This window comes from Diceros bicornis, chromosome 11 (assembly GCF_020826845.1).
Source record: "Diceros bicornis minor isolate mBicDic1 chromosome 11, mDicBic1.mat.cur, whole genome shotgun sequence".
NCBI lineage: Eukaryota > Metazoa > Chordata > Mammalia > Perissodactyla > Rhinocerotidae > Diceros > Diceros bicornis.
This window is the reverse complement of record NC_080750.1, coordinates 37,065,023-37,084,193: the sequence shown is the minus strand read 5'-3', so window position 1 is coordinate 37,084,193 and position 19,171 is coordinate 37,065,023. Positions and strand designations below refer to the sequence as shown.

Here is a 19,171-nt window from a genome sequence, read left to right as displayed (position 1 = left end):
ACGCTGAACGAAGGGATAATTCACATCCCAGGCAGATGGAGCAAGATGGCGTGAGATTTCATCATGCTACTCAGAATGGCAAGCAATTTAAAACTTATGAATTGTTTATTTCTGGAATTTTCCATTTCATATTTTTGGACCACAGGTAACTGAAACCACATAAAGTGAAACAGCAGATAAGGGGGTACTACTGTAGTCTTCTCTGCCCAGAAGATAAACAGTGAACTTAGATGCATACTTTAGAGTTATTTTCCCTCTATCTCATATTTATTTCTACCATTGTTTTCCTGTTTCTTCCTTGGAAATACATGTCGCTGTTAGGTAACTTTTCTGACTAAACTTGTATATATGCACCTTTCTAGGACTCCAATGAATTATTTGTCATTCGTGTCTTTGAACACCATCTGTTCTTAACAGCAGTTCCCTTAAAACACTTACCGTATTCAGAAAGTTTATGCTGCTTCTGGCTACCTGTTTTTTTAAAAGATTTTTTTTCTCCCTTTCCTTTCTCACCTGCATTAACTTTTATTTTTTCCACATGTCTATTACCTATCGAACATGCTGGCCTGTCTTTTGCTGCGTGTGACGTGGTCTGGGCTGAGCAGACCCAGACTCATGGCCAGGGTGGGGCTCCAGTGCCCCTGGGCAAGCCAGAGAGGCCCCTTGGATGGGGTGAGCTTCCACACCTCAAAGTTTATCTGCCCCAACACTGTTACCTACATCTGTCCCCCAACTTGACCCAGCCTAGGCCAGCCACCTCATCTCTTGCTTTGGAGCTCAACCCTGTGCCTACTGCACAGCTGGCTGTAATTTTGTTGCCTGGTCTCCAATGGTCTTGCTGACTTGGAACCTTTCCTTCTTCATAACTTCAGGTATCTCCATGCTCACTGGCTCTAGCTGGTTGCCTGGCCTTTCCCTGGTGTCCCTTTTCTGCCTCTCATTCTTCTCTTCCTCCTTCCTGACCACCTTCTTCTGCCAGCCCTGTGTCCCTTCTCAGGTGTCCATGTTGGCTCTTGTAAGTTGCCTCCTGTCCCTGTGACTCCCTGTGCTGGGGTCACAGCACAACACCCTGAGGCCGATGACTCCTCCTTCTTTTCTGGGTCTTTAAAAGTTATATTTATGTGAGTTTGGTTTTATAATTTATTTTTATATTTATATCAGTTATATCTGTTTGGGTAAGTTTTACTGAATTAAGGGGGGGAAAAAGCCAAGATGCCATCCTGATTCCTGAACATTATTTTACTGTATTAAAAAAAAATTGTATTGGTGAACATATTCTTTAAAGCAGGGTAAAATTTGCCTAGGTATAAATACATGTATGTATACACATTTGTATTATGTTCCCTATATTTGAAAAGATGTTATATTAATCTCTACCAAAGAGTGCATATAGTATATACTTTCTTTCAAATATTAGAAAGAGTATGTTAATACAAATTTCAAAATTTTTATTGCAAGCAGGTGTTTATTGTACAATTTTAATAGAGGTTATATGCAATGTCCTTGAAATCAAGTCAAGACACCCAGCAGTCCTCATTCTGTGGCACTGAAATTAGACACAGGAGGTTTAGCAAATCTTATTTTAGGTGTTTCCGTATAGTAAAATGGAAAGGCCAGGCTCTGTCCTATCTTTGGTGGTGGGTTGTCAGGTGGTATCAGATGGCCATCCTTCTGTTCCTCATTTGGCAGCCGTACGTGGCAGGAAGACCTTTTTGAAGGAAGAGATCTCAGTGACTCCTACACTGCTTCTTGCCTTGTTGCAGTTACAGGCGAAGGAACGCCCTTCCTCAACTTCTTCACCATCTTTCATCACTATTTATAGGTACACTGAAATCTTTTTTTTTTTTTTTTTTCCCCACAAACTCCAGTGGAACTACTTCTGACCACTAAACAATGTCACATTTGCTTTGATATCTATGCCATTTGCCTTGTTTTCAAAATGTTTTTCATCTTTTCTCAGATCTATTCCAAAGGCAAAAGCCTAAATTTTAAAAACTTTTGAGAAAAGCTTCTGTAGTTGCTTTTAAGGACATCAGGGAGATGATCAAAAGTTATTTTGGTGTAAGTTAACAATTGTCTTTTATAAGTACAGATTTTCACAACCTTGGAAGTTAATTAAATCGAGCATTAAAGCCAGTAGTAAAAATATGGGTCGCTTTTTATTTGAAGAACTGCCACATCTCACTGAAAGCAAGAAAAGACTGACATATTTACATAAATTCCAAGGGTATTTTCTTACACACACACACACACACACACACACACACGAGTACTAAGTCAAAGCATGTATTTAAGTCCTGATTCAGTACTCTTGGGAGCACTTCTAATCTTGTGATTCTCGTCTCATTTATAAGAAATAGAAGTTACATTGAGGTAACTCAATCTAGAACTTTCACTTTGGTTTGTCTTGCTTTGAGGAAGGGCTATTTTAAGCAGGCTTGATAATTTTTGTAAGAATAAGGAAAATAATATAAAATTGTTTTTGAAGTTAATATATACATAAATATTCCTTTACTTTCCAGTAGGGATTTGCTGCACTTCTGGCCCCACCATCCCCGTCCCAGCACTAGAATGTGACCTCCAAATGTCAGGGATGTTGGTGTATTTTGTTAGCTGATAGGGGTCAAAGACTTAGAACAATGCCTGGCGTATGCGGGGTGTTCAGTAATGGTGTTGAGTAAATGAAAAAAGGGACAAAACAGTTGTTTCAGCGCTTGCTTATTGCTCATAGTACACAACCAACCTGTAGGCTTGGAGAGAGATTTGGAGGTAACCGTCCCTGTTCCTTCGTACTGGAATAGCGACAGGGATAAGGTGAGGAAGGAGGTACAGTGAACTAGCTAGAAAAACAGTGGGCTCTGATTAGTTCTTCATTCTCCCTTCTTCTACTCCAACTACTGGCAACTGTCTAAATGGTCCTTTTAATTTAAATTAAATATTTAAATAATTTTAATGTCTGCTCTAATAAGGACCAAATATAGCCACAGCTCTGATCATAGTGGTAGCTTTTTTCTCAAAGCCAAAATATGTATGAGAGTGGGGTTGAGTAGGAGGAAGGGAGAGAGAGATGGGAAGAGGAGGAGGAAGAGACAGAGTATTTGGTAGATTTTGTTTTTTCTTGATTTTTTTTCCCTTAAGAGTAAGGTAGGGTGCAAAGATGTCTGGGAGAGGTAGTAGCTAAGAAATAAATGAGTACTGCATTTTTATATACCTTTGTTTGACCATATGGAGCAGCACTGATTCAGTGGCCGTGTGTTAGCACACATGTGCGCATACAGTCTTAGCTAAAGAACAGCCTTTCTGAAACCCTAGGCTTCAGATATGTTGGGGAGGAGATCAAAGAAGCAGCCCCAAACTTCAAACCCAAGAAAAACAAAAACCCAAAGAAAGTACTCAGGATTCTGTCCTTGTTCTGTTCATGCCAAGTCAGGAAATGAGCATACAGTTTGATTTATTAAGATCATTTTTTTAAACTAGCTTTTCACTTAAAAGTAGAAGTAATAAAATTGATCAGAAGAAATGAACAAATATATAATAATAGTTTTTCAAATAAGAGCCACAATTGGTGAAGAATGTGGTAATGGAAGGGAACTCAGCAGTCTGAGGTAGGGATAAGCAATGTGTAACTTCACCTCAATGCTTCAGTGTGTTGCCTGGAAGGCCTAAGACCGCCCCACTTAGTAGAGTGTTATTGCCCACGCAATAGTAAACAATTATTTTATTGAATTGGAAATGCTGGTATCCTATGTCAGACCCTGGTTTTATCATGAAAGCCAGAGGCCAGAAATGTGTTAAATGGAACCATTACAAATTCCTGATTTTGCAGGTCAAAAATGGTTGAAAAACAGCAATTTCATATGGCTTAATCCTACAAACTGTGCTTAAACGGGAGAATTTTAAAAGGGAGCTCTGTGGGGGACTTAAACGCGAGCCTAGGCAACTGTTGATGGAACAGTGCTGCCTTGATGCGTCAATCCTGAAGGGTCTCGGGGTTGGGGGAGAAAAGGCGCCTCTGAATTTCTTCACAGACCCAGTTATCTAAATCTCCTGACTAGTGCCCTATGGCTGCTCCTACATAAAGCCTCTGCCATTTTCTTCCAAGGGAATTGTTTATGAAAAATACCTGAAGAGCAGCAAATCATGACGCTGCAAAGATTCTTGCGTGTTTGCACATTTACTCGTCAGCGCGCACACGCCTTGTTTCTGAGCTTCCCAGTGAGGCTGGTCTCTGTGCGGAGTAGCGTTTTGCGGGGCTGACAACGCCATTGTTTTTGGTAATGCCTGCCAACAGGAACCAGGTGCCAGTCACACTGCCTTTAAGCAGAATAAGGACAGGGTTGCTCATACTGTGTGTGGTTATACTGTAGGTTCCCATAAAGAAAACCCTTGTGACTAGAAAAATTCATTGGTATTTTGAAAAGGGACATATTTCTTACCTGATAAACTAATGTGTGAATGGGAAAGATTTTTTTTTTCTGATAGATTCCTTATACTTTTACTGAAAGATCATTTTAGAGTACTAAGCTGACTTGAAAGCAGTGATGTTATTTCACAATTATAGAATTAACCCTAAGAAAATAAGTTTATTACTTGGGAATTTTTTTTTTTTTAATTTTTGTCCTAACTCTCAAGTGATACCTCATTGATTATTCAAAAACTGAAATGTTAAAGAATGAATTTATTTGATCCAATTAATATAAGCATTCTTTAGGACTTTTGATGTCATATTAAGATGCCATTTTTAATATTTCAAGGAATAGTAACTCTGCTCAAAATGTACTTTGACATTGTCATTAATGTCATTAATTTATAGGTTTTGGAATGAGCTTCCCTAAACCTATCACATGTAAATTCTTGAAATAATGAAGGCTATCCTTTTATCATATATGAAAAAACTTTGTGTAAGGCAGGTAGAACAGAGGGTTCAATTTGAAAAGCCCCTGTGATCTTATGTACAAGTCATGCATAGCAGCAGCAATAGTTGAGTTGAGTTTGCAAATCAGAGGGCAATACCAATGGCGATGAAAATGATTATTTCTAGAATGCAAGCAGGACTACTCAGGGAAAAAGCTGTTTGGAGCTTTGATTCATTAATTAAATTTATAGAAAGAAGCCATATTCCATTGCTCAGAAAGGCCACGATGAAGCATGTTTTCATCGACTTTTTGAAAATATGGTAAACAAAAAACACACTGAAATCAGTAACTTCTAAATAACTCAGGTTCAAGGTCCACAGTTAGGTCCAGTACCCATTAGTGCTCAAGTGTTTCATGCCATCTGTATCAACAACATCTAAGTCTGCATCTTAACCTAAGGATAGTTAATGTTCAGGGGAAAAAGTTAAATCATGTTTAATATATATTTTACATTTTAAAAGCAAAGTCATTGTAATTAAAAATGCTCAAGCAAGCATTTTGTAGTAATCTCCTTAAAACATACTTTATACACTCAAGCAAGCATTTAGAGGTAATCTTCTTAAAACATAAAGTACTGACCCACAGATGATGTGATTCCTTTCCAGGGGATTCTAACTAACTAATAATGTATATAAATATATTCACACATGCCAGTGATTGCAGAGGCAAAATTAAATATGGAGGCATTTTATTTTTTTAGCACATATATTTGATCATTGTCCTAGCAACCGCTCATTGGCATGTACATACTCAATAAATGTTTTTGGAAATGATGTGATGTTAGATCTTTTTAGAGACTCTGCATATGCTCAAATTATACTACCAGGTATAGTTTTATGACACACACAACTTCCCTAAATACGGAAACTCCTTAATAGAAAAGATGGGGAGTGCTTTTCATTTGCATATGGCTTGTAGGGGCCATGGCATAGTGGTTAAATTTGGCGTGTTCCGCTTCGGCAGTCTGGGGTTTGTGGGTTTAGATTCTGGGCATGGACCTACACCACTCATCAGCCATGCTGTGGCAGCATCCCACATACAAAAAAAATAGAGGAAGTTGGGCACACATGTTAGCTCGGGGTGAATATTCTCGCCAAAAAAAAATATATATATGGCTTGTATATGTATCTTATATATGCCTAAAAAATGAACATCGATCGCTAAGGTTACTGGTGTCAACGATTACCACATCCCAATGGTCAACCTTACATCTTGTCCTCTTGATGGCATTTGGCACTGTTGACCTCTCATTGATGCTTTTCTCCCTTGATTCCAAGACTTGGCGTCATCTTGCCTTCCTGCATCTTTAGTTTGTCTTCCTCAAGTTCATTAACGAGTTCTTTCCCTGCCTAACCAGAAATGTTAGTTTTCTGTAGATTTCCATCTATGACCTTCTTTCCTCTTTATTTCAACTTTTCCTTGGGTGAGCTCATTCATTGTTCCATGAATAAAATCTGAGTCCTTGCTCTCTTAGAACACCTTATCTTTTAAGTTTCATTACATCCTGTCTCTTGTTGAACATGTTTTTCATGCTTGCCCTATTCAGTGGTCCTTAGTTTTCTTCCAGTTCATCAGACCTTTTTGCTTTTATTGTCTGTATTGTACTTATTAAAAATCGTAATCAGTCACTTATGTCCTTTAACACTGTAGATCTTTGTACCCATCTCTCTTCATTTTCCATGCCACATGTTCAGTTGTCTACCAGATGTTTTAACTCATTGTCCTGGAATCATCTCTAACTATGTAATCTGGTGTTAGGGAGCCTCCTCACGTGATTTGGGTCATTTTCCTTGCTTCTCTCTAGAGTGATGCGCATTGAGTTCTGGATCCCAGTGCGTTTGCCATTGTCTGGACTTTTTTCTTGGTCCAGCTCATTTTCACCTTGCCCCATTCCTCTGAGAAGCTTTCCTTCAACCCAGTTGCAGGGTATTGGACTCTCTTTGAATTCTAATTTGTTTTTAAGCCACAGATGACTCTTATCGCGTAGTGACTTTATTATTCACCAGTCTTCAGGTCTTATCTACTCTACTAGATTATAAACCCATTGAGAGTAGAAGGCATTTGTTGTCTTTGTATTCTCAGAAGAACTTCACATAGTTTGTGTTCAGTAAAAATCATTTGATTAAAATGATTCATTAATAATACAGTGGCCCATAATTACATTTGACTAATTTCTCTTTGTTTTTTTAGAAAACACCTTTTAATCTAGATTTAAATATTTTTTGCCTATTTTCCAAAAAATAGATTTTGTATATTTTGATCAAATGCTAAATTGTGTAGCCATAGTTTAAGGAGAAAAGTTACTAGAATGTCCTCCTAGCATAGACCCTTATTTTTAAAATGAAATTCTACACATACTAGTGTGGGCTTCAGTTTCCTGTGATGCAAAATATCTGTACCTTTTTTTTTTTTTTTAATCTATGTCAGGATACTTTTTTGCTGTGCTAAAACCATGCTTTCTTGATTATAATTTTAAGTCTTTTATGGGCAAGTTAAATTCATTTAAATGAAATTTAGAGTATAGAAAATATGTATCTCATTAAACAGAGCCACTCTAGTGAATATTATTAACAGTATAAACTATTGTGAAAACAAACACACACAAAAGTAAATTGGAAAAGACTACTCAGCCATCGCTGTGCTTTAAATTTTATCTTGCAAGCTACTTATGTCCTTGAATTTTTTGTGTTGGGTAACTTTATCTGTAACTTTCTTTATACAGCTGAGATTGTAAGGTGTGTACCAATTCTTTAATTCCTATCTGTGGTGCATTATGAATCATGGCTTAAGAGGATGAACCTTATTTAGTGATGAATTATCCTCCACAACATTAATGATTCCTCTATTATCAAAGATAACACCATAAAAAACCATATACCACAAGAATCACTCAAATATTCTCTCTAAATAATGGGAAAACTAGAATGAGATACCTCAGGTTAAATAGTGTGATTCAAAATATATGCTTATCAAGCAAAAGGAAATAGTCAGCATTTCCTTGGGGTTTCTTTACATATTTTACATGTGAGTGAAACTAAGGATTTTAGTAAACCAGTTGTTAAAGGGCGATTTATGTTTTTGAAATGTATTTTTTTATTTTGAGTGCTCTCCAAATTCTTATGTTTCTTAGATTTAGTGTTCTTTATATAAAAGAGTATATATTTATATATATATATACAGAGCATATATAATTGTTTATCCTAATGATCTAATGTGGCTATTCCCCACCTACACGCTACAGACACCAGAGGAACCAGAATTCCTACAAGAAATAGTCAACTCCATATGCACACAAAACACTGCCTGTGCATAAACAATATGGCTGTTGTAGTACCCCTATTTTATTTTTTATTTATTCATTTTTTTCAATTTTATTTATTTATTTTTTCCCCCAAAGTCCCAGTAGATAGTTGCATGTCATAGCTGCACATCCTTCTAGTTGCTGTATGTGGGATGCGGCCTCAGCATGGCCGGAGAAGCGGTGCGTCGGTGCGCACCTGGGATCCGAACCCTGGCCGCCAGCAGCGGGGCACGCGCACCCAACCGCCAAGCCACAGGGCTGGCCCTGTGGTACCCCTATTTTATAGTATATTTTTAAAAACCTTTTCTTCTGCTTACCAATGTTATGCTTGCTTATATAAATTGAAAACAGTACAGAAAAATATAACATAGAAAAGTAGAATTATCTGTAGTTCCACTGCTATGGCAGTCACTGTTAACAATTATAGATCCAGCAGTAATACTGATTAATAATAGACAGAATTTAAATAACACTGAATATGTGTCAGACACTGTTCTAAGTGCTCTTACATATATTGAGTAATTTAATCTATAACAACCCTGTAAGGTAGGACCTTTGTTAGCACTACTTTACAGATGAGGAAACTGTCCCATCAAGGTTAAGTAAACCTGATTTATCTTTCTCCCAGTTTTTCCTATACGTAGACTATTATTAATATTATTGTTATTGTATCATTCTCAAAAATAGGAGCATACCATACCAATACTGTTGTACCACTGTCAGGTCCAAAACAAACTCCTCCTAATTGCCAACCTGCTCTTCACCCCAATCTTGCATTTTAATTTCATCACCATCCAACTTTTCTGCAAGTCCTGTTGGTACTATCTACTTAAAAAAAAAAAGAAAAGCCACTTCTCACTGTCTTTACCACTTTAAGTATAATCCAAGCTGTTATCATCTCTTGCCTGGATAATTGCACGAGTCTCCTTGGCTAGTGTCCGCACTTCCAACGTCACCCACTCCCACAATCCATTCTCTACACAACAGCCAAAGTAAGATGTTTACATGTCAATGAGATCATGTTAACCTTCTGCTTAGAACATTTCAATATTCAAATCACTCCTGATGGCACTTAGAGTAGCATTCTAACTTATTACCATAGCCTTCAAGACCCATATGGTCCATCTCTACCTTCTTCTTGGGCCTCAGATCCTCTCACCTCTCATCTCCCCTTCCTCCTTGTTGCCTGCATTTCAGCCACATTGCCCTCATTTCTGTATCTGGAACATGTCACCTTTGTTCCTGTCTCAGAGACTTTGTACTTGTTCTTCCCTTTGTTTGGCATCTTCACATGGCTGGCTACTTTGTCATTTCTACCTCCCCAAAGACACCTGCTCATGCTACCTCTCTAAAGAATCTTATCCCTTTACTGCTGCATCCAATCTCAGTCTCTGTCATTTTCTTCATAGCACTTATCACTATCTGAAATTATTTGCTTACTTCTATATTGTCTGTCTCTCCTACTACAGTAGAAACTCCATGAGAATAGGTACTTTCTCTTATTTATCTGAGTGCCTGGATTAGTGGGGCCAATAGTAGGCTTTCAATGAATAGCTTAATTAACGATGATTTAAACACACCAGCATGGTCATATATAAGGATGTTTACTGAAATATTGTTTGTATATTCCTCCAAATTCTCACTCTACTTTAGATAGTTGAATGAATGCTTGAATTGATTGCACATGGAAAAGAACTTTTTAGCAACTGGTGGTGATGGTAGAAACATATACCTGATTAAGTGATAGTACAAAAGATAGGTCTGTTTAATTGTTGTAAAGATGGGGAAAGATAGTTTTACATATGGTAATTTCTGGAACAACATGGTTCGTTATAGATTATCAGTGAGCCAGTTTCCCCAGTCATTTTTTTTTTTTTTCTCCCCAAAGCCCCAGTAGATAGTTGTATGTCATAGCTGCACATCCTTCTAGTTGCTATATGTGGGACGCGACCTCAGCATGGCCGGAGAAGCGGTGCGTCGGTGCGTGCCTGGGATCCGAACCTGGGCCGCCAGCAGCGGAGCTCGTGCACTTAACCGCTAAGCCACAGGGCTGGCCCTCCCCAGTCATTTTTGATCAGTAAAAATCATTTTTTCTCGCACAGCTTCTTATTGCTTCTCCGTAAGTATCCAGCTGTTCCGAGGAAAAAGATAGCTCAGTAAGTATTTTTGATGATTGGCTAGTGTATCCCCTCCCAAGTGTTACCAAAATCAGCATGAACCTTTGATTGATCTCTTCATTCTCTTCACTGGGTCATTAGAACTATTTTTGGTACTGAAAATAGATGCATCTAACTCATGTTTCCCTAAGAGAGACACTGTCTTTACAAATGGAAATATGATGTTCACTCATTTCTGCTTCATAATATTTTAACATTTGTATAAAATCCTATGAACTACCTTTGTCTGTTGATTATAAACTTCTTTCTGTGAACAGTGTTTCTTTGATTCCCAAGACCAAAAATGATCAGTTTGGGTAGTTTTTCCCAACTTGTAAATATTAAAATGGTTTTTAGGGGGTAGAATAGCATTTTAATGCATACATTTATATGGATGTTTTGACCAAAATTAGCATAGATACAATCATATGGATGCAAGAATGATTTTAAGTTGCATATGATTAGGTGTTCTAGAAAGAATAAGTTTTTACGTGTAGATTTTTTTTTACACTTGATCCAGATCAAATAATGTATAATACATTGTCTTTGAGCGTAAAATTCAATTTGGACAAAACTTGACCATGACAGGCTGTCCCATTTATCTTTTGTACCATCTTTATCTTAAAAGAATATCTTGAAAAGGATCTTAGAGATCATATATTCAGTCTTTTTATGGTGAGAATTATGGCCCAGAGAGGAGAGGTGATTTGCTAAGGTTTCACCAGGTGATGGCTGAGCTAGAACTAGAACCCAGGCCTCCTTACTGAGCCTGTGTTCCTGCCTTCGCTCCTGTATGTTTGGGCCTTACATCCTATGCAGATGCTTAGTAAATACATTATGCTATAAAGGTGAATTCTGACATACAAAATCACTAAATAAGCTTTGTATTTTGATAATACTCAGTGTCTAAGAAGTGAGTTCAGGATCTGCCCCTCTTTCCCCATCTCCTTACTTTACCCCTCCCCCCTTGTAAAATGTACTAATGCATTTCTTAAAACTGGAAATATACCCTCCCAACCATGTTCCTTCTTTCAGTTTCAAAGATAACTACATGATAGGGTGTCAATAGAGGCTAGTGTTTTCTTGGCCCATCCACACTCTGTGGCCTGTCTTGTGTGTTAATAATGCATATGTTTGTGAGACAGCTGGCTGAGCTTTTGAGAATAGTCAGTGTCCCTGGATGTTTTTTTTCCCTCTGTGCAAAGCTAAATGAACTGTATAGGAATTGAACCTATAACCTTGGCCTCATTAATTTACCTTCTGTAAAATCGCCTTTCGGAAATTTATGTACTACTGTAATGAGATTAGGAGTGCGGTTTCCTTCATTCAATAAATAGTACCAACACCGCGCTAATTGCAGCAGAAAGCGCAGAGATGCATAGGACAAGGTTTTTGCCCTCAAGGGATCAGGATAAGCGCACAGGTCACTAATGTAAGGGCAGAAGTGATGCCTGCTGAAGGAGAGGGGTTAGCAAAATGCTGAAATGAATCAGGAGAAGAGAGAGTGCTGCTTCCTGCTGGGAGCGCATCAGGGGCCCTTGAAGGATAGACAGGGTTTCCAGGAGTGAGAGTCGGGGAGAGGAAATGCTGGGTTGTGTAAGTGGCGGAATCCACGGAACCTCAACAGGGATGTTGGAGTGTAGCGAGCACAAGGGCAGACGGTGTGGGAGGACCTGCAGGGCAAAGTGGAGGAGGGAGAGGGTCTTAAATGTCCTACTAAGGTTATCATTTATGGTGGTCTTGAGTAGGGATGATTGAAGATTTCTGAGCTGGGAAGTAAGAGAATCAGAGCTCTTTAATAGGAAGATTCCTTTGTCAGCCACTGTAGAATGAGTTGGAGGGAGGAGAAGGTTAGGGAAAACCTCTTAGGAAGTGACAAGGGCCTGAACCAGTGTTCCCGACAGTGGGATGACAAGAAGCAGAGTAAGAGTATTCAAGACTAGAACAAGCAGGACTTGGTAACTGAACCTGAGTGACTAGGAGATGGCAGTACCATTCCAGAAGCTAATAGAACATAGAGGCAGAGAGGTTATGTAAAGAACATGAAAACATGAAGTGGAACATGGGGAAGAGGTTAGAGCTGGACATAAAGATTTGGGAAGTCATTCGCCAAGAGAGCCGTGTGAGCTGGGATAGTGGATGAGATCATTAAGGAATAGAGTGTAGAAATAAGAAAAAAGATGGCCAAAGGTAAAACTTGGAATAAAATCTTTATTGGTGATCAAGAAAATGAGAAAGAGCCTGAAAAATAGAGGAGGTGTTGTTAGAATGAGCTCAGTGCAGTGGTACAGAAACGGACGAGGCAGAGGGCTGCCAAAAGGCGTGCAGAGGCACATTTGCTCTGTCATCATTGAAACATGTTAATGAACAAGGAGGAAATGTAATTCATGTTTGCTTTAATTTTATAATTAAACAAATTTATTGTTTTAATTTGGATTTCACAGTGCATCTTTTTTGTGCTAGACTCTCTCTTCAACTTTTCTTAATGTGGTTCCACTACGTACTTTTCACTCTCAAGAAAGTTAAGAGCAAATCACGTTCCTTCATGTAAGGAATGCAGTAGGACTTGAGAATTGATGACGTGGTGGGTTTTAGGATGACTGTTGTGAAAATGCCAGGTATCTGAAATCCTTCATTTGTTTGGGGGCCTACTCTGTACTACCAGGTACTGTTCTATACACTAGGGACACAGTGGTAAGTAATGGGGGATGAAAATCCTGCCCCCATTGAGTTTCCTTTCTTGTGTGGATGGGGCAAATATAAACAGACCAAAGAAGTAAAGTAGACAGCATGTTAGATGGTGATAAGTGCTAGGAAGAAAAATGAAGCAAAAACAGGGAGAGGGAGGTCTCAGGAAGGGATATTTTCAGTAGAATGGTTAGAGAAGGCCTGACTGAGAAAGTGACATTTGGATGAGGCCCTGAGGAGGTGAGGGAGGGGGCTGTGTAGATATCTAGGTGAAGAGAGGATAGCAAGTGCAAAGGCCCCGAGGTGGGAGAACGCCTGGTGTGTTTGAGGGCTACAAGGAGGGCAATGTTGCTGAAGTGGAGTAGGCAAGCAAGAGAGGTTAGGGAAGTCACGGGGGCTAGATTATGGCCCTCTGGTCATAGGGATGACTTGGACTTTTACTGAGTGTGGGGGAAAGCCCTTGGATGGTTTTGAGCAAAGGAGTGAATAAGGGTCATTCTGGCTACAGGGGCAGGATGGGGGCAAGGAGGAACAGGGAGATCCACTAGGAGACTTTTGCAAATCCCAGGTAAGAGGTGTTGACAGCTTGGACTAGAGTGATAACGGGGGAGGTGTGGGAAGTGATCAGAATCTGGATGTATTCTGAGGGTAAAGTGAATAGAATTTAACAGATTGGATGTGTGATGTGAGAGAAGGAAAAGAGTTGGGGATGAGTCCACTTTGTTGTCTTGGTTTGCCAGAGCTGCTATAACAAAGTACCACAAACCAGGTGGCTTAAACAACAAAAATTTGTTGTCTCACAGTTCTGGAGGCTAGAAGTCCAAGATTAACGTGTTGATAGGATTGATTCCTTCTGAGGGCTCTGAGGAAAATTTGTTCCATGCCTCTCTCCTAGCTTCTGGTGGTTTGCTGGCAATCTTTGGCATTCCTCGGCTTGTAAAAGCATCACTGCCTTCATCTTCACATGGCGTTCTCCCTGTGTGTGTGTATCAGACACGCAAATGGAGATGTCAGATAGACAGTTAGGTAAATGGGTTGGAAATTCTGGGGAAGGGTCTGGGCTGGAGATAAACATTTGGAAGTCCCAGGCATATTGATGATATTTAAAGCCAAGAGACTAGACGAGATCACTGAGAAAGTGAGTTTGGAAAGAAGAGGAGAGTTCCAAAGGCTAAAGTTAAGAGGCTATTAAGTTTGGGGACCAAGACCAAGGCTCACAAAAATGTTAAATACAAACCCCTTGTAGCTTGTCGTTGTGAAAAAGCAATTACGTGTTAATGATGATTTTAAGTTATATTCTGATTGTTTACAAAGTCGTGGTGTTTCCCTGTGAAGTGTAAGAGAGTCAGAGTATGGATTGAGTTTTACTGGCTAATATGCTGAAGAAGTTACTGGTGCTGAAATGGAATGTTTTGAATGCCATAAAGAAGTCAAAGGACGCTAATAAAAATAATAAAGAGCACTTTTCTCAGGAGGAGAAACAACTTCGGAGAACATTGTTTTAGTCCTTGATTTAAGAAGTCATTTTCTAGAAAGTCAGTCATGCTACAATGCTCTGAGCAGCTGACTAGTTTGTTCCTTCATTTATTTTTAGTGAGAGTGTAGTTAAAACATTTAAAATTGTTTTTTTAAAAAAATTATCAACGCAATATTATCATGTTTTAGCTATTTTGAAAACCAAAGAAATTATCACCAGAAAATAACCATTCTAGCTTTTTGATATGTTTTCTTTAAGTCTTTTCCCCACATTCCTGCTGTTTCACACAGAGACAGAACCCATGACAGCAAGGTGATGGTGGTGACAGATAAAAAGTCTCTCCAAAGTTTTCTGAACATATCCAGCTTGCATTTCTCTGAGCTATTGTGCATTCTGCTGCCTCTGCCCGCTTTGTCTGTCTGGCTATCATCTAGTGGTGCTTCAAAACTCAGTTCAGCTGTCACGTTTTGGGAAGTGCTTCCTGACTGGTATATTCCCTCCCTTCCCAGTATGGAAGGCTGAACCTATAATGTCCCACCTTATTACCCTGCACCATAGCACTTACCATAATAGTTCATGTCCCCACTAACTTTGAGGACAGAGACTGGGTTTTTTATATTTATTTCCTCAGTACCTTGCACAGGACCTGCAGGTAGTTATTCAGTAAATGCATGTGGACTAGGAATGAAAAAAATCAACTTCTTTGCCTGCTCGGTACACATCTGTCACTAAACTATGTTTCCCTATTAGAATTTAAAACAATTTTGTTCAGAATGTGGCATTAACTAGCACGGTATTATATATCTTGAGAAGATTCTCCTTGAAAAGTATTCATACTGATTGTTGCTTAAAGGGTTAAATATGTCCCTAAACACTGTCACTCAGAGCCTTTCAGTTTCTTACCATGAAAGACACCTGAGATATTTACCATATATGGCTTTTTTTCCTATTGACTGTGTCCCTTCAAATTAGCAAGCAAAATGAAGTAATTTGAACCTACCTATATACGGTGACATGGAAAAAATGCAGGAACTTGGAGGAGTTTAAAATTGCTGGCAGTAGAGGCAAGAATTTTGAAATTTTAATTAGTGGATTGTTTTGGAAAGGGGAGAGGTTTTATCTGGCATAATTGAGATACATAATCTGAGTCTGGGTGAAGTGAGTTGAGAAGTCTTGTAATAGCTCTTTGATGCCAAAAATACTTCCATGATGACTCGGCTCAAGATTCTTCTCCTTCTTGCCCACCTAGAATACAAATAATATTTTTTGGTGAACTTTCTCAAAAACGGGAAAAGGAAGAAAAAAGTTTATATATGATTATTATTTCTTAGTACTGAGAACAGGCTTTGCTGTACAGAATTCATGATAGCATTACTCCAATGACAGAGTTGTACCTTCATTTTCTTTCTTTCTTCATTACTTTCATAGTATGTGACCAGTACATACTGAATTCATTTATGGAACTGTGATTATTATTGACAGATTTTGAGCTAAGCTGTACAGCATATCAAATGTGCCGTTACAGTATAGTTATTTAAATCTTGATTTCTTTCCCCAGCTCTACTTTACGAAGTGTTTCTACTGGATCCTCAAGACCTTCCAAAATATGTTTGGTGTGTGGGGATGAGGCTTCAGGATGTCATTATGGGGTAGTAACCTGTGGCAGCTGCAAAGTGTTCTTCAAAAGAGCAGTGGAAGGTAAATGTTCATGTGGGTGTTCCTTTTACACATCTTTTTTCTAGTATGTAGTTTACTTGCACAGTTAACTCTATAACATTATTGGGAAATAATTCAAAAATATTTTTTGATGTAATCTGTCAGTGATAAATAGTCATAACGCCTTATCTAAAAAACCACCCAGAGATTTTCCACTGAGCCATCTTTAATGGGCAAAATTTGAAATTGCAAACTGAGATCAACCAGTCAAAAAGAATTTTTCGTTGTTTGTCTCAGTTTGCTTTTTAGTGAGACTTAGACAAATAATTTTGTGCCATCGTAAATTTAATTTGCATGATCTGAAAGACTGTTTTTACTAGGCACACACAGAATACATCATTTCTGCCTTTTCTGTGTTTCTGTATAAATCTGTGTGTTTGTGGTAAAACATTAATATCAGGGTCATGTCTATAATTTAAGTTGTGTTCCATACAGGATAATTTCATTTAACAGCTGCTTCAGATTCCAGGTCCTGGTGTGAGTCCTACCTTTGTTCCTGCTGAAAGTTTCCGGACCAGGACACTGAATGAAAAATTTGAGATGCTCTAAGTATATTTAGGCTAGCTTTTGCTTCTGTCCGAGTAATTGTACTTCCCATATGTCAAAGTAAAGTAGTGTAGAGAAGGGCATTTGGAGTGGGAGCCTCTGTGTTACGCTACCTATGGGTCAGTCTTCATATTAGAACCCACGTTTTGGCTATTTCTACAGCGTACCCTTCTCTGCTTCTGAAACAAAAGGTTTTCTAGATGTTTTTGCTTAATTTTTGTTGTTTTAAGTAGTTTCTAGGGAACTAGCTGAGGAAAGAATTGTTTTTGTAACTGAGATATAAATAAAGATGAAAAAGCCTAAATGTCTTTCCATCTTTTTCTTTCATTGGAAAGCTGATCAATAATGGATAATGAAACTGGATGAGCGCCTAAGACTTTTACTAATATAGCTTATTCCCTATTTCTTTGGGAATTAGAATTTTTCGCTCATTTGCATGAAACAAGTCTATAAATTTTAAGTAGAAATTTCATGAGAGTAATGAATTATTTGTTTTTGTTTTGTATTCTTTTACTGTTTTATTGTGTGTGAGAGAGAGAATATGTGAGAAATATGACTATTTTTGTATCAGAACTTTTTTATTTTAAAATAAATTATTTTTATAATACTTGATATCCTTTGAGGCACTAATGTTGCAAAATTATGGTGTATGGAGGTTATTTTATGCCCCTTTTGTAGACGAAGACATTTGGAATTAGACCTAGTCAACTAACCTATTTAGAATCATAAGGCCAAACTTAGACCCGTATTAAAGCCTTATGACTCCAAACCTAGGGTCTCCTAACTCCAAATCTCATAATCTGTTCTTTCCATTTTCTATAATTCTCTAGTTCATGAAAATGCTACCCTATATGTCCTTCTGTTCATGCCTACTTGGTGATAATGAAGGAAATTATATAAGCATTGAGAAGACACCATTAGGTACCCTTAGTATCTGTGTATGTGTGTGTGACTATGTATGTCTGTACATACACGTACACAAACATCTGTGTGTATGTTTTCATATTTGAGTATTTACTAACTTTGTTTTTTGGTTTTCCTTGATAACCTTAAGCTCTTCCTTAGATTATAAAAGCAGAGAATTCTAAGCAGCAGTGGGTAGAGGGAGCTGAGATGAGAGGAGTCAAAGCCAAAAGGAACTAACGACACCAAGAGCAGAACTGGAAATGATCACTAGAGAGGAGACAGGAGGGAAAACATAACAGTCTGCGCTCTGAGTTTATTGGCTTAAGGCTTTATGCCCTAGAGCACACCAGTCTAAAGCTTGGTATAATTGCAGAGTGGTGACTGTGGAGGGAGACTGTAAATCATTTTTTAAACGTGTAAATTATGTTCTTTGTGTTCTGTTTAATGGGATGTATGTATGTGCTTTTTTTCTTCTTAAACATTTAATATAAACACACTTAGAAGTCTCATCCAGAATACCTTGTTTGCCAGTAATGTCAGTTAAGAGGCATATTATTGTGCCTTACAAATGGAAATTTATAATTTTATTTTTAAATTTCAATTGCTTATCTGCCTTGAAGGTTTGTCAGGACCTTTCAATCTTAAAAATAAAAAGAATAAATATATATATATATATATATATATTTTTAAATACAGTTCTCCCTTGTGGTGGAAACTGGACTGGCTTTAGGGTCAGAAGACTTAGTTTTAATTTTTGGCTCTGCCGCTCACTAGGTGTGAAATTAAGGCAAGTTATTTAATTTACCTGGGCCTTGGTTTCTTTGTATATAAATGGGAAAAGTAGTATTGTCCTGCCTTAAATACTGCTATGAAAAATTACATGAAAACAAAATGTTTTTGCAGGTTTAAAAAATTGTAAAGTGGCATCAAAATAATAGATCTTTATTGTTCTCTAGGAACAAATGCTAAAGTTCTCTGGTAATGTCTGTGCAGAGAGTTCATGTAAATGACACAATACACTGTTAGGTCTTTCTTTTTTCTTTGTTAGAGCTTCATTTTTCCCGTAATATATTATTTTGTCCATAGTGCTGCCCTTTGATGTTGTAAGATCCTTCTAGACTAGCAGTTCTCAAAGTTCTCAAAGGGTGTGTGTGGGGAGTGGGGTAATGGAAGGTCTATCAAAATTTTCTGGAGGGGCTTTTCCCCATTTTCCAGTGTGGACTGGACGGTTCAGATTTACTCCTCTAATGAACCTCTGTAACTGATGAGGGCAGTCCCACCTTGGGGAGTTGCACAATAGAAAAAATATTGAGAAAGTCTACCAACTGGACTTTTAGCTCCTCTGTTAGACATCTTTAGCGCAGGACAGAGTCTTATTTCCAGAAGGTAGCAAAACTGCAGATACTTAGTAGCCACCAAATAAATGTTTGAATATACCTATGTGGTATAAGAGCAATCAAGGTTA

At 38.1% G+C, this 19,171-nt stretch overlaps 1 protein-coding gene across 1 annotated transcript in view; it reads left to right on the top strand.

Moving 5' to 3' along the window:
- Positions 1-19,171, top strand: part of NR3C2 (nuclear receptor subfamily 3 group C member 2) — a 326,353-nt gene that overhangs the window by 144,919 nt on the left and 162,263 nt on the right. Inside the window, exon 3 of the mRNA XM_058550170.1 lies at positions 16,097-16,236. Within this exon, the coding sequence (XP_058406153.1) occupies positions 16,097-16,236 (140 nt within the window). The remainder of the gene's footprint in view (positions 1-16,096; positions 16,237-19,171) is intronic.